The sequence below is a fragment of the Ursus arctos genome, unplaced genomic scaffold (genome assembly GCF_023065955.2).
Source record: "Ursus arctos isolate Adak ecotype North America unplaced genomic scaffold, UrsArc2.0 scaffold_23, whole genome shotgun sequence".
NCBI lineage: Eukaryota > Metazoa > Chordata > Mammalia > Carnivora > Ursidae > Ursus > Ursus arctos.
Genome location: NW_026622908.1, coordinates 44452405 through 44467866, shown reverse-complemented (window position 1 = coordinate 44467866; position 15462 = coordinate 44452405). Strand labels below are relative to the sequence as shown.

Sequence of the window (15462 nt, the reverse complement as noted above, 5' to 3'; positions counted from 1 at the left end):
ACCTGGGGCCGCCCACTTCCCCGAATCGTTAACCATTTGCATTCATTCTGAGGGGATGCTCTTCCGTTTTTCCAAAGATGCCATCCATCTCTCGGTGACTAATGTGAGGGTGTCCTTCTCCTCCCCAGTACCCCTACCTCTCTGTACTTGCTTTCTCTTTCCCAGTCGTTCAGGCTACGCCTCACCCCAGAACCCCACTCAGCAGCTGTGAGCACCTTCCTCTCCACTCCGGGGTTTGACGGCGACGTCCCTACCTGTCATGATGCTACCTTCCCTGTTCAGAGAGAACTACCTTTTCAGGTTAAAAACATATCAACATGGTATCTATTTCTTCTGTTTTACGATGCGTTTTATTGAGATCAGATGTGAATTTTATCCAAATATCTTTGGAAATGAGTCTAAGGAAATTATGAAATTATTTTTCTCTTTGGAGCTATTACTATGGGAAATAATACTAACTGATTTTCTAGTATCAGCCATCCTTGCATTTCTGGAATCCACCCTGCTTGGTCGTGATGTTTTATCCCTCTGATGCGATGCTTAATTCAGTGAGTCCAAATTTTTGCATCAATATTTCTAAGTGACGTCGCCATGCATTTCTTCCCTCCATGCTGTCTGGTGGATGTGGGTATCAATGAGATGCTCGCTCCGTAAAAAGAATTGGGAATTTTCCTTCTTATACGAGCTAGAGCAGTGTAAATAGTGTTGAGTACTTGGTGTGGTAGGGGGTCCTCCTTCGAAGCGTTTCTGGGCCTTCTTGTCTTAAAGCAGGTATTGTGTGCGGTCTCAGCGTCCCAATCACCGGGCTTGTGGTTAGACCGGCCCCCGTGGTGCTTGTTGTCACTGGAAGATACTCTTCAGCAGCAACCATCCGGAAACTTTGAAAATGTTAGTATTTTATTTAACCGGAATGTGTCCAAAATATTATCATTTCGATGCGTGATCAATATAAAACCATTATTAGTGAGATTATACAATATTTTTCTGTACCAAGCCTTCAAAATCTGGTGTGTATCGTACACTGACACTATATCTTAATCTGCACCTGCCACATTTGTTGTCCTTAATAACCATCTGCCTAGTGCGGAGCTGATATCTATTTCCAGGTCTCTCTGCCCACTTCTGAGCTCCCAGCCTGCAAGCCACGGGAGGGCAGGCACCGTTTTATACATTGTATCCATGCTGCCTCTCACATTGTGAGTGCTGCACTCTGATGCCCACCAAGTTGAGGACTACATCTCGCCCTCCAGTTATCCATCGGCTAGCCGTCACTACCCTTCACTTACCCATCAGCTGTTCACTGTCTACCATCCATGTGCTATGGGTCTGTGCCTGTTGTTACCCGCTGTGGACAAACGAGCATCTCCCTGCATCTCTCAGAGGGAATATGTCTGTTTCAGCCTCAGACTTTCTTACTGGAACAAATTCTTAGGTGCCTGAAGAAGCCAGCCTAATTCTACGTTGGAGCTGCAAAAGACAGCTGAGCTCAGCTGTTATCCCTGAAGAGCAGACAAGGGCAAAGCTGGTACATAAGGGGCCCACAAAAGTCACCCAAATACCCAAAACGGTGTCCCAAATAAAGACAAAGAATGCCAAGGACCAGTGACAGAGATCACTAGTTGCCTACCTCATATCCATTTAGCCTTCCTTTATAACAGGAACCTGACACTCTCTAGGGTGGCCGTGAGCCCCACTAACAAGCTCCATTTCTCAGCCTCCTCTGCATCTAAGAAGGCCAGGCGACATGCTTCTAGTTTGGGACATGCACAACCAAGGGTTTCACCTATCAGGGGACTGCCTCTCCCTCCTCTAGCACCCTTTTTTCTGTTCCTGCCTGGAACTCACTCAGGATGTCTGGAGTAGCAGCAGCCTTCTTGTGACCGTGAAGACCAAAGCTACATGTGAAGGATGGCAGAACAGAAATACGGGTCTAAGTCCTTGATAATGTCATGGAACTGCCATAGCACGGCCCGGGAATGACAAAGGCCAGACTTTTTGTGACATGAAAAGAGAAAGATGAAGGGCAGGGGGAGCTTCCTGTTTAAGTCTCTGTTGACTTGTCTGTCACTTGGCGCTGGATCAGTGGCTGCCTGATACCAGGCCAGGGCACATCCTCTCACTCACTCAGACGCCATGGCTTGAGGGCTCGTTCTGAGCCAGGCATGCGTCGTGAGGCTGTAGATGGATGGCTGGTGCGTGGGTGCAGAGGCCTGCACGCATCAGAATTTTGTCAGTTGTGAATAAAGAAACCAATGTAAACTGGCTAAAGAGGAAAAAAAATATATATATATATATATTGACTAGTGTAAGTGGGAAGGGGCTCAAATAACACTGGCAGAATCTGGTCTTCTTCGGGGGTCCTGTGTGGGCAGCAGCTTCCTGCTTCTGTCCTCTCTGCCAGACACCCCCAATGGAAGGGGTTGCAGCGAGAGCCCCAGAACTCTGGCCCACTGGGCCAAATGGTGAAGCTCAAGCTTGTGTGGGTGCCATCCGTGCACCCACATGCACTCACGGGCGGCAGGCAGCTTACAGGCAGGTCAGCCACTGGAAACACGTTAGCATGTTGTGTGAACTGACTTTTCCTCCATCAGAGTCGGGGTGGGCACTGCTGTGCCCGAGAGGGAGGGGTCTCCCAGGACAAGGAACTTTCAGTTTTAAAACTGGGGCAGCCCGAGGCAAACCAGGATGGCTGGCCACCTTGGTATGTGATCGTGGCAACCACTGTGATTCTTCTTAAAGAGGTCGGTAAAATCACACGTGATCATTTTAAAGAGAACTGAACATTTTCCTTAAGAACAATGAGAACACCTCCTCCCCTAATCCTGTAATCAGGTTCTTGACACGGAGAGGATGCGGGTTCTGCTGGGCCACTGGCCAATACAACCGCCCCAAAGGACAGCCGCCCCCAGCCCTGGGATGAATCCATGCATGGTAACCCCACCCTGTGCAGACTTCCCAGACCGTCACCCGTAAGAAAAGAACCTCACCTGTAAACCGTCCTCCAAGACACCCCACCATCAACAGTCTCTCCTGTTGGTCAGTCCCGCCCCCAGATGGTCACTGCTTCGGCTGACCGGCTCCCCAGTCCATGCAGTTGTCTCGAGCACGGCAGGCCCTTCAGGAGCAAGGCAAGATCTTCACGGTGTCAGTGAGCTCATCAGGTCCCACCGCATCCCTGGCTCAGGCCCGTGATCCCTCTGCCAGGATGCCGCAAGGCGAGGAGGGCGGCTCCTGGCCAGGGCTTCCTGAGTCTGCTCGTCCAGCTCAGTGACACAGGCTCCTCGCCTCTGCTCTGACAGAAGTCCCCAGTCCTTGTGGGAAGGCACAGTGCAATCAGGCCCCAGCCTCCCAGGGACATCTAGTCCCTGCCCATGCTTCTTGGTCTGGGGGCTTGGCCATCGTGGTTGCTAAAATCTGCAGGGCGATTAGAACCTGCCAGCAGGCTGAGAAGCACCCCGCTACACCTGCTGCTCTTTCGGCAGGGCGTGAGGGGGAGGCGGGCGGCAGGGAGGCCAGGTTCGAGGCTCGCGTCAGGTTCCCGCCTGTCAGCCTCTGGAGGCGCAGCTTGGCCACACACTCGAAAGCACAAAGGAAGGGAGGGCCCTGGGTTCCTGGCTTCTCTTCTCCATTGTCCTCTACATGTCCAGCAGTGTGCAGAATACGGGGGACTTGCCACCCCACCTCCTTATTCCACCCTCCTCATACCCTTCTGAGGGAGGCAGGGGTTATTGTGCCCATTTTAGAGATGGAGAAAGAGAGTTTACCCACAGTCAACCAGAGCTGGGCTCGGGCTCAGGTGTCACAAGTCTGACCTGAGACCCTCCAGGGTCCGCTTCAGGGAAAACCAAGGCAGTGGCAGCTTCTGGTGGCAGGGATGGCTTATGATGTGACCACATCTGTCCTTCCCTCCCACCCCCAAGCCTCCGGCTCATCCCCACCTCATCCTGCAAACATATTTATAAAGAACTGGAGGCAGAGAAAGTCTTAAAGCAAGACCCGCCCTCACAATCATTCACTCCAACAGCAGACCCCAGAACCTGGAGACACACAGGCAGTGGTGGCCCCTCTGTCCTGACGTGGGACATGGGCCATCACCAGGACAGCCCTGATCAGTCTGGGTGGGACACGGTCCATCTCTGCCTTATGGGTGGGATACAGGAGTGATTTGCCCGCCCTGCCCCACCCTCCCACACACCCTCAGCCTCAGGACAGGGCTCCTCTGGGACAGTGTTCTCCTGGAGGGGAAGACCTGCCCATGCAGGCCACTCAGAGTCCCCAGGCCATCAGGGGCCCTAGTCCTCCTTGGGTTTGCAGGGCTGCCGCCGGGCCAGTTTAAAATCAATGTAGGTGCCCAGGCAGGACCACAGAAGGAAGCGCGCCAGCAGGATGATGACCAGCAGGACCATGAGCGGGTCGGAGCCCAGGCTTCCCCCGAACCAGGAGGCCATGCCGAGGCCGTGCGTGGGGCGCAGGGCCCAGCCTTGGGGGGCAGGCCCCCCGCTCTGCAGAGGGTCCGCTGGGCGGCGGGGGGCCCGGGCGTCACACCGACTCCAGCCGGCTCCCCCGGGGGGCGGCCGGGCCTGCCTCGGTCCAGTCCCAGGCCTCCCTGGCGGGTGAGAGGCCGGATGGCGAGGCTAGCGGCCTCCCCGGTCGAGAGGCCCGGGCGCCATTCACGCCGCGCGCCGCCCAGGGCCCGACAATGGTCGCATTGTGGAGCGGCCGGGGCGGGAGGCCGAGAGCGCCCCCCTCTCCGCCGGCGCCCCGCTCGCCAGCGCTGACGTCACCTCCCCGCGGCTCCGGCGGCAGCTGCGGGGCGAGGCCGGCCACCTTCTCCGGCGCTTTCAGCCGCCCACGCCCGCGCTTCCGGCGCGCACACAATCGGGCCCTTTCTCTGCCCAATTAGCTATCACTCGGCGGCGGCGGGGCAGGGCTGGGGCGGGCGGGGAGGAGGGGGCGCGCGGGGAGAGGGAGGCCCGCGCCCGGGGAGACCTGCGCGCTCACCAGCAGGCCCGGCTCCGCGGGGTCCCCGCTCGCCCTCGCGGTGACCCCCGGCCTCCGCGGCTCCCACCCCAGGCTCGCAGGCGACACGGGGCTGGCCGCCACCTCTCCGCGCACAGACCCCTCACGGGAAAGCGACACAGATGGCTGTGATCGAATCCGAAGGGCCGCGCGTGCGGATCCAGGGAGCAGCGTGGGCGCGGACTGGGGGTCGCCGACTGCCCCCCTGCCTCCGGAGAGGACGTCCTCAGAAATGTCCCCACACCGTTTCTGAAACGACAGCATCCGCCAGCCCTTCTCAGGCTGCCACACGCACGCTCACACACGCACAGACACACACCTCCACCTCTGGCCTTTCCCAGCCAAGCTTTCCGCAGAGAACAGACAGTCTGGTGACCTCCTCCAACTCCTACCCTATGGCCTCATAACACAAAGGGGCCCCAGGGACAGACAGGGAGGAGCCAAGGTCTCCGAAAGCCGGCCCTGGGGATCCAAGCATGTCCTCACCTGGGAAACGGTCCAGCCGCAGGTACCTCATGAGAAAGAAGGCTCAGGGACCTCCAGGACTGCGGGCCACCTGAAGCCAGTTCCTGAGTTTCTTCTTCACCTACAAAAGGAGAATGTGCTCCTGCTCAGCCTTTCCAGAAGGTTCTATCTAAGGACTAAATGCAAAGGCTTTGACAAAGAATACAACCTAAGATGGGCAGAGGGGTAGGGGGAGCACTGGCTTGTGGTTTTCATAATGATAATCCCCGCAAACATGTGCCAGGCACTCACCGTGGGCCAGACCCGCAATGAGCCGCACTGGCATCCCTCCCTCAGCATTCACCCCCGCAAGCTCAGATATCACCCCGCCTGAAAGTGCACCAAGCCCTTCTTTGCTCTCTGGGTGGCAAATGCCTTTTTCTGCCTCTGTCCACAGAGAGAGCCACCAGCCAGTGGATCTGGCCAGGTGACCCAGCACATTTGCTGACCATGACTCCTAGAGGTGACCTTAAGCTCTGGGCTTATATGCCTTGTGCAGGGGTTTGAAGATCACTTCAAACTTACATGAGAACTTAGCCAGAGCCCGACCTGGAAGCAGTAATCACATGGAGCATTCTCAAAGATGCGGCTCCTTGATAAGGGTTTCCAGAGTGTTGCAGGAAAATCCTCAGTCTCGGGCAGGAGTTGCCTTCCCGGACACACGCATCTGTATCTGGAGCGAGGTCCCAGGGGAAAGCAGCCATGAACTTGGGGAGGGAAAAGAGGCTGGTTCCTTCACTTACCTGCGTGGTCAGCCTCTCCAGGTGGGCGTCCTGGGCCAGCTGGAGGGGCGGGCACACACCAGGCAGATCCCGTCCTCCGCCTTCCGCTCCACAGCTCCCAACCTGGCAGATGGGGACAAGGTGGCCTTGGGTAAAACTCTTTGTTTGCCAAGCGCACCATGGGACACGCAAAGTCAACAGTGCCCTGGTCACGTGTCATCCACGCACCCAGACTCCTTAGGATCACGGAGGCCTCCCCATTCCTGCACAGAGGTCCCTGGGCCCCGGAGTCAGTGAGGCCGAGGTCAGCACGCCCTTCAGGAGAGGAAACAAATGCCCCCGTCCCCTGGACAATGTCACAGCTGTTCCCAGGGCCGACTTCTCCTGAGAAGGGTTTACCTGTCGCACAGGTGCAGTGGACCTTAGATGGGTAAGGTGGCCGTCACCCACATGGAGAAAATAATTCTGTGATGAGACAGCGGAGCAGACAGTGGCACCAGACACTCCTTGTTCTAATCCTTTCGTAATTCCCGCCGATGATGGGCTTGGGGCATTGTTGGGGCTGCACCCTGACCCCTGGGACCCTTTACCCATCTCTGTGCCCCCGACCCCTGGCTTCAATGTCCATTTGCTCCAGACCCAAATCTCCCCGAGGGGACACGCTTGGCTGTGGGGGCCGCCCAGCACCGAGACCTGGAACAGTTGGGGGCTTTCATGCCCAGGACCGACTGGGGGAGGGGGGGTGAACACCCAGCTCCCCTGCAGGTCAGGACAAACTCAAAGGCCAAAAGTAGGCCCCAGAATGCTGCTCAGGATTACCGTGAACTTGGGGCTGTGCCCACAGTCACACCTTTTCTCAGCTTCTCCCTTTCCTTCTGCCCGAACTCACGTTTCTCCCAGTGCACCACCTCTTAGAGCACCTGCCCCGAATGCAACCTGTGACAAAGGGGACAAGTGTCCCCATCAAAGGCAGTCGGACTTTTCCACGACACACAGAGCTGAGCCGGGGAAGGCTCCAGCCCGGGGTCACCAAGGACAGATTGAGGGCCCAGGTTAAATCAGGAGTGCAAAGAGCCAAAGGGTCTGTCTACACCCAAATGGCCATGTGTTGAAAAAACCTGAGGCAAGTCCTCCCTCATGTTCCCTAAGAGAATGCCAGGTGAGCCCTTTCTCAGGTGAGGTCCAAGGAGGATGGCTGGGGATGGAGGCACAGCCCAGTGCCCGCCCTGGACCAGCTGTCGCTGCAGTGACAGCACCAGGACCAGCCCCGAGAGCCCCATTTGAGTTGCCGGGTCTCCTGGGGTGCTCTGGGCCTCAGTTTCCTCCTCTGTAAAAGGAGGCAATAGCCCCTTCCCCATGCCTGCAAGCAAGGCTGGGGATAAGCCCGCTTTGCAGGGGGTACAAATCACTGCTCAAAGGCCACAGGAGCGGTGGACTTCATGTCAGGGACTCCGGGGCAGGGTCGGTGAGACACTGTGTCCTCTCACCCAGGGTCCATCCGGCGTTTCAGCCTGGTTTGGGTTGGTTGGTTGGTTTTGTTTTTCACTTTCATTGTGGCACTGACGTCTCTGAAATCTTTGCGGTGTCTAGCATGTGAGCTCTCGCCAGGTCCCCAGGGGCTTAGCACTGTTCCGGGCACCCAGAAGGCACTCGGTAGGAAGGTGCCTGCATGGGGGTCAAGAGCCTGCGGGAAAGGAAGCATGTGTTTCCTTTAGACCGGACTCGGCCCAAATTATAAAACCACCAGCCACAACTGCGCAAAAAGTGACATGCTCAGAGATGTTGGAGGCTTATTGAAAATCATTATTTTTCTCTTTTTCTATAAGCAGACGTGCTTGCTATGACAAAAAATAAACGAGCAAACATCACGGAAATATGTGAGTTAAGAGAGAATGGAGGTCGACTCCTATTTCTGCCAAGAAAGGCACAAGTTGCTGGAGAAACGAGGAGCGGTGTAGACAGGGGGTTAGTACCCTCGGAAGCTTTGTGGCTGAATTACCTCCTCCCCTGAGAATACTGAGCTCAAAACGCGGCCTGCGCGCGGGGAGGGGGCTATACTGGAGTCGACAGAATGTGCACTTCAAACCGGGTTTCCACTAAAATGCTACGCACAGACGGGCGAAAATTAATTTTCTTTCTTCCTGCCCCACAAAAGCAGATTAAAATCCCCAACAGTGGGACGAGTGGGGAAAAGTGGAGAGCTTCCTCCCTGAGGGGGACCCCTGGGCGGGCCAGCTTCTCCCCCTGACAAGGGATGGCCCCAGCCGTCTGAAACATTCTGCCGCGAGCATAAAGCCGGACCCAGGAGAATGCACTTGAGAAAAATTACACCGCTGGCCTTCCAACAGTTGAAAGCTGGTATGTAACTTCGCTCGAGGTGATCAAACAGCTACTCAAGGATGCTGTCAGGAACAGAATGAAATTCCAAATAAATTAGCCATGTCCGAGAAGCCAATACAACACCGGATTAAGGCACACAAAGAAAACACAATTTATTCAGCCTACCTTGTCAGAATTCTTAATAACCTTGCTCCCTCTTTCTCACCTCGGGCTGAGCCCTCGGACGCACAGGGACAAAGCGAACCCCACTCAGAACGGGGGGCGCACATACGTGTGTGCACGGCGGGGGCCAACGGTGGAGGTGAGCGCTATGTGTTCATAAAATTGTGCTTGGACGCCCGTTTCAGCGGAGACCATACGTGTCGTGCGGGGGAGGCGAGCCCCGCCAAGCCCGGGAAGCATATGCAGCTCGCTCACGTCTGAATGAGAGAGTTCATCCATTAGAATACGGGACGTGGGGGCCAAAGGGAGGAATATTAACCATTTCTGCTTAACTCTTTGGGGTGTGGGAGGGAGAGGCGTCCTGCGGCCTCTCCAGGGACGCCCGCTGTGGCGGGGGCATCTTGACTCCGACATCATTTCATGGTTTAAGGCAACAAGTAGGTGAAAGGTAACCACAGGCCCTTGCAAAGACTCACTGCCCTCTGATACGATTCATTAATATCTTCAGCAGTACTAAAAACAATACCTTTTTTTTTTTTTTTATCAATGAACCCAGACAGCTTTCACACGCCGACTAAAGCTCTTTGAAAGAGTTAACGGGCAGAAGTTTTGCGGCTTTGGAAGAGGCACCTTTGAAGGCTCTGTGGGGATATATCTGCTTTGCCTAAAGACCTCAGAGAGCCAGGGGCCCTTTCTTCTTCACAAGGAGGCGGGGGGCGGGGGGGAGACAGAGGGAGGGGGTTTGCTTTGCAGCACTGAGGCGTTTGCAAAAGATAAAACCGGCAGGAATTTTGAGGGGAACTGGAAGGAAGTGATCCTCTGTTAGTCTGAGACGGCATGTCAAGATGCCTGAGAAATACACAAAATAAAGATTTTTCCCAGAAATGGAAAAAAAAAAAAAAGAGGAGATGACCTAATGGTATTACTTTTTTTTTTTTTCCTGGGAAGATAAAAGAAATGTAGTGAGCAGAGGGGAGGGTAGATCTCAGCAGTTTCCCAGCCATGACTGGGCCTCGATTCTGTTTCTCTTGTTAATTTCTAAGTTAAAAAGAAAGGCAGTGGGATCAGGGAGACACTGGCGAGACCCTCGGAACAGGCCGGAGAGCGACAGGCCTGAGGACACTGTAAGCTCTCAAAGTTGGATTGAGCCGCAAGAAGGGACCCCATTGCCACCAAAATGTGTGTCACTCGAGAACTGCCCACCCCCAGAAATGCCAAACCCCCACAACCACCCCAAGGGGCTTGTGTCCACATGCCTCCTGGAGTCCCCAGTGTCACCAGTGGGTGACGGCGTTCAGTGATCAGGGGCAGGATAGCCCCAGCTAGCCCAGGCCTGCCCCCAGGCTACGGCTCGCTCATGGAAATGCGCAGGCACCGTCAGCAAGCACAGGGCTCCGTCTTCCTCCTCCCCCTGCTTCTCCCAGCTCTGCGTGGGTCTGCCCCGGGACGGTAGGACTCAGGGCCACAGCAGCCCGGAGGAGAGGACAGAAGAGGGCAAAGGAGGAAAGGAGTAGAGCATTCTTCAGCGCTGATAAAAGACATCAATGCACAGATCCAGACATCCCAAACAGCCCAATGTCAGACAGCGAAGTAAAACGTACCTGGATTTTGCTTCAATCGGGCATGTTAGGGTGACAGAGACACCTGCCTTGAAAGAAGGACGTATCAATTCCAGTTGTCTCGCTGGCCCACACGGACAGGCCCCGGGGCAGGTCAGGAGCCACAGGAACCAGAGCAAGAGTCCTCGCCACCACAGTGACCAGGGGTCGTTTGTTGGGGTGTCTCCAATGCCGGAGAAAGCAAAAAAAAAAAACCAGATGCTGGGGTTTGTGGAGGTTGTAATGTGATGGTCACATGCCCACGAAAGCACAGAGACGGGACCGACGTGAGCAGCTTCGGCCATCAGTGCAGCTCATGGTTTCAAGAATCCGAATCATCAATTACGGAGCATCAGGAATGGTTATGGCCGGAGAGAGTATCTTGGAAACAGCCGGAGAGACAAGGCAGCGCTCAAGTCCAGGTGACAGAGGGACCCTCTCCCGGCCTCTCAACGGCAACGGGGACACGTGTTACAGGGATTGGAGTAAAACAGCCACCTGAAACTGTATATCCAGCCACAAATGTGTAAGGACACACGCTAGGGTTTTGGGCATTTATCTATGAGTGCGTGTGCTTGGTTAAAGGGAACACATATGTTTAACTTTACAAGAAAAATGCTGATTTATTTCCCAAAGTGGTGGTTCCAAGTGACCGTTCAGACACCAGCCAGCAGGAGCTCCCGTTCCTCCCTCCTTGGCAACGCTGGCTTTCTGATGTTTGCCCGTCTGGCCAACGAGAAACAGTATCTTGTAGTTTTGTTCTTACTCTCCATGTTGGGTTTCCTCTCCTTGGAGGTTATAGTTGAGACTTTGGCCAGTGCGCTGTTTCTTACTGATTTTTAGGCATTCTTCATTGAATTAACCATGCATCTTATTATCCGTGTTCTGGGCCTCACTGACCGTGGAGGCCTGCCCCTGCCTGGGTTAGCACATTCCTAGAGACGGCAAACGGCTCGCCCAGGAGCACGTCTCTCAAATACAAACCAGCCTTGCAGAGCCTAAACCCCAACCACCTCCGTTATCGGGGCTCCCACACTCTGAGCAACAGTCCCCTGGCCTCATCACCCCAGGGCAGGTGCCACGCAACCAGGGACAGCCTCGGTGCCCCCAGAGCCTGCTGAAATTATTCAAACTAGACGATCCTCAGCCTGCTTGCCCTGCCTCACCTGTGCCCTTCCACGGAAACTGCAGTAAAGATCCTTGCCCACGTGATCCCCCCGAGTTCCCTCTCCCTCCTGACCAGCGCTGCTGCTTCCCTGCTCGGCCCCCACCGCCCAGTGGGCTCCTGCCTCCTGGTCGTCGACCTTGCCATACCTTAATAATAATAAAAACCTGTATGAAAACATCCATCCCCTTCATACTGATTCTTTGTCGATTCTACACGTTACAATATCTCCTCAGTTTGCAGACGGTCTTTTCCTGCCTTCTGTGGTGTTTCCATAAATATAAGTTCTAAACGCAAAAGCGATCAAATGTATCCACGATACCAAAGACCCGACCAAGGACAGAAAGGCAAGAGAAATTAAGCACACAAAAGATCGAGAGAGAAGACACCACGCTGTCCTCATTCCCACGTGACAGAGGAGAGAAGATCACATGACAAGTCACGGACCAGTCGTTAAGCTTCTCCTGCCAGATGCCACGCCCACAGCTGCTCACACCTCATTGGCCAAAGCAAGTCACGTGTTCCTGATTAACACAAATGCAATGGCATGGTCGCCCCCACAGGGGGGTTATACGTGGACGCGTCTGTCCTAGCGAAGTGGAGTGAGACTCTCCCGTCAGCTTTGAAGAAGGAAGCCTCCATGTTGTCGGAGGACGGTCCTCACGGCTAGAACCCGAGGGTGGCCTCCAGGAGCCAAGAGCTCGAGTGAACTTGGAAGTGGATTCCTCCCCCAGACCCTACCCCTGGTCTCTCGTGAGAGCCTGAGCAGAGAACGGAGCGCCCCCCCCCCCGCCCCCACCCCACCCACCCCCCCCCGCCCTGCCCCTAATGAACTGTGAGCTCCTCTATGGGTATCTATTTAAGCCACCGTGTTAGTGGTGGCTTGTTATGCAGCGTAGGTAACAGATACAGATCTTGGTGGAGAGTTGCCATCCTACCGCGTGCCTGAAGTATTGAAAACCCAAAATACTTGGTGGAGAACACAGACGACCACCATGGACCCCCTACCTCACACCTCACACGAAACTCAGCTCCAGGTGGTTGAACAATTCAACGCGAAAGGCAAAACCCTAAAACTTTCAGAGGCCAATATAGACTGACATCGACGGAGCCTCAGAGCAGGTCTGTCTTAACAATATTCAAAAGCACAAACCGTAAAAGAAAAGATGGATCAATTTACTTTTAGGCAAGTAAAAATTAAGACGTTTGCCACTAACAGACTGCCAGTAAAGACAATCTCAAAAAATACGTTTCAGGCCAAAGAGAAATAACCTCAGAAGGAAAATGCAATCTGCAAGAAAAACCATGAGCAAAGGGTGTGGGGAACATTTGGGTAAGTGTAAACAAACACCACTGACCGCATAAAACAAGGACAATCAGGTCTAATTGGGGAGGTTAAAATTAGAAATAAAAGATGTGACACAATTGCATATCAGTCAGAAGGGAAGTAACATATTCTAAAGCCTCCCATCATTGGAAGGAATATAAAATACGGATTAACAGAGGCGTATAAAAATTTATGACACCTGGTAAAAGTTTCTGGGATCACCACGAAAAGAATAGAGATCAAGTATCTGAGGTCCGAAGTAGTAGAGGAGAGAATCAAATGAGAAGAAAAGTTAACAATGTAAAAGAAGCTATGAAAAGAGAAAAGACAGGCCACCGGCAAGGTCTACAGAAAGGGCAGAGATAAAGCCCACTGCCCCATGATTATGCAGAATGGAAAACAGTGACCGCTCTGAACTTAACCTTGAGAAAGGACACCGTGCTGACCCTTACACAGATCTCATGGGCTGTCTCCTCCTGGACCTTCAGGTTTTGGCTTTAATTCTGCCTTCTGAGAGAGGCCCCCCACTAGCCCCCTGCCCAGGGATGGTCTTCAAGCTCCCCTTCTTCTCCAAGGCAGAGACACAGTCCGTCCTCATTATTCGTGCATGCTGTATTTGCAAATTTGCCTGCTCGCTAAAACTTCTACCTCCAAAATCAATACTCGGAACCCCTTTGTGATCACTGGCAGATGGAGAGCTCCGAAGCACTCGAGGCACGCATTCCCAGCCGAGATCAAACAAAGCTCAGCGCTTTGCAGACGGTCTTGCATTTATTCCTGGGCGGGGGGGGGGGGGGGGGGGGGGGGGCGGGGGGGGGAGGCAGGCAGGTCCGTTTAACAAACTATAGCACAGAGAAGGGAATCTGAGCCCAGCGCGAGGTTTCCAAGCTCTTTCACTGGTCTCTGCTCTGCCAACTTGTCCAAAGAGGGTTTTTATGTTGCCTTAAGTTTTCCCCTAAATCCATCTGCCCCTACATGACCTTGATGGAGCCTGACCCAGTTCCCCAGCTCCTTCAGCACCATTGACCTGAGGGCGCTGCATCAGCCAGCTGAGTCACTGCCCTTCCTCGCCCTCCAGCCCGTGGGCTTTGACACCAGCTAATCACAGTTCTGTGTGAGGGCCACACCCCAAAGACCTGAAGGCCAGTCCAGCCATCACGTGCCGATCCCTCTCCCAGAATGCACCTGGGACTGTGGGGTGATGCCACCAGAAGGCCTCAGGTGTGCACAAAACCCTTGCTGAGACAAGAGTCGCCGTTGTCGTTGGGAAATCTGGCCATCGCTGGCAAGCACGCCTGCCAAGAGGGATTTTGCTCCCCCTCCCTTACCCCCCCTGCAGGAGCCCCCACCTCATTTCCAACATTTCTCACCCAGGTAATCTGAGGTTACACGTGGGTCCGGCTAAGCCTGGATGATGCGTCTAATGTTTCCGGGGAACCGGCCCACCGACGTGCTGCACCCCAGCCAAGCCGCGTTACGTAAGGCCCACATGATGGTTGCCCCTCCATCAGGCACAATGGAAAGTCTATGAGGCCCAGAGTGCTTCCGGCTCCTAAAATCTCTTCGGGTTTTTTATTCTGAGCTTTGTTTCAGGAGCAGGAGGGACGCTAGGAGGAGCAGTAAAGGAAGCCGGGGATTAAGATAACTCTCGCCAGGGCAGCGTCTCCCCCGTGATATTTCCTGCTGAGCAAACGTCTGGGGTCTGACAGGGCTCCTCCTGGACGTGTCCACCCCAAAGCTCCTGAAGTTCACCGTCCACCTGGGCGCTGGGGCTGTGGGAATCTGGGCCCTGCTGCACCCCCAAAGGCAGCGGGAAGAGGGGGGGCGTCAGCTACAGGCGGGGACAGGGTGGGGTCGAGCGGCGGCGCTCAGTTCCCAGCCACCTCTTGGAAGGATGCTGGATGGAGACCATCTAAGGTGCAGACCCGCAGGCCCCAGCGGAGGAGGTGGCGGGTCCCGTGGGAGGGCTTCCCCTGCCGCTCGGCCCCTCTGGCACCACCCTGAACGGCTGGCTCATCAGCTGGGCCCCACCCCGTCCTCTGACGGGCCTGGTGAGGGACAGCATGGCGCAGAGCCACACGCGGCACAGAGTGACCGATACTGCCTCCGCACATCCGGGTCTTCTTCCTGCAGCCGACCCTTGCAACCCGGCCATTTTGCCGAGGGGGAAACTGAGGCACCCCCAAAAGCCCCACAGCTCCCAGTGGTGCCACGTGGGGAGCACAGGTCTGCGGGGCATTCTGTCCCACAGGATCGAGCACGGACCTCTGCCTGGCCGTCAAGTCCCCCCACCATCTGGCCATTCTCTCCCTCATCCGTTTTATGCCATGTGCTCATTCACACGAACCAGGCTGCTCTCCCTCCTCCCCAGACACGCCCCCCACTCCCCCCACCAGCGCTCAGTCCCCCCACCGGGATGCCTCTCCTGCTCACCCGTTCCCAAGACGCTCCCCACTCCACGATCATCACCTCCTGTGCTCACGCCCTGGGCAGCCCCCTCCAGCTCGGAACACGACTGGCCTGGGAACCCACAGGGGGTTGCAGAAACGCTGCTGTGCGGTTTCCGAGCTGGGCGCTAAAAGACACTGTGGCTTTCTCTGTGGCCACTCACCGTGGGGAGGCCGG

At 55.2% G+C, this 15462-nt stretch overlaps 1 protein-coding gene across 2 annotated transcripts; it reads right to left on the bottom strand.

The window, feature by feature from the left end:
* Positions 1-327: 327 nt before the first annotated feature.
* Positions 328-6363, bottom strand: SMIM38 (small integral membrane protein 38). 2 transcript variants are annotated; one of them, XM_057317559.1, is made up of 3 exons: positions 6049-6363; positions 5506-5605; positions 328-5268 (listed from the first exon to the last, which is right to left on the bottom strand). In XM_057317559.1, the coding sequence occupies exon 3, from the start codon at positions 4446-4448 to the stop codon at positions 4293-4295; it is 156 nt and encodes a 51-aa protein (XP_057173542.1). In that variant the 5' UTR covers positions 4449-5268; positions 5506-5605; positions 6049-6363; the 3' UTR covers positions 328-4292. The 2 variants fall into 2 exon arrangements, with proteins under 2 accessions (XP_057173542.1, XP_057173543.1); XM_057317560.1 differs by having other exon boundaries at positions 6267-6363.
* Positions 6364-15462: the final 9099 nt, after the last annotated feature.

What these genes read in the sequence shown, in the direction of transcription:
- SMIM38 (XM_057317559.1), bottom strand. Translation starts at nt 4,448, where the DNA reads ATGGCCTCCTGGTTCGGGGGAAGCCTGGGCTCCGACCCGCTCATGGTC.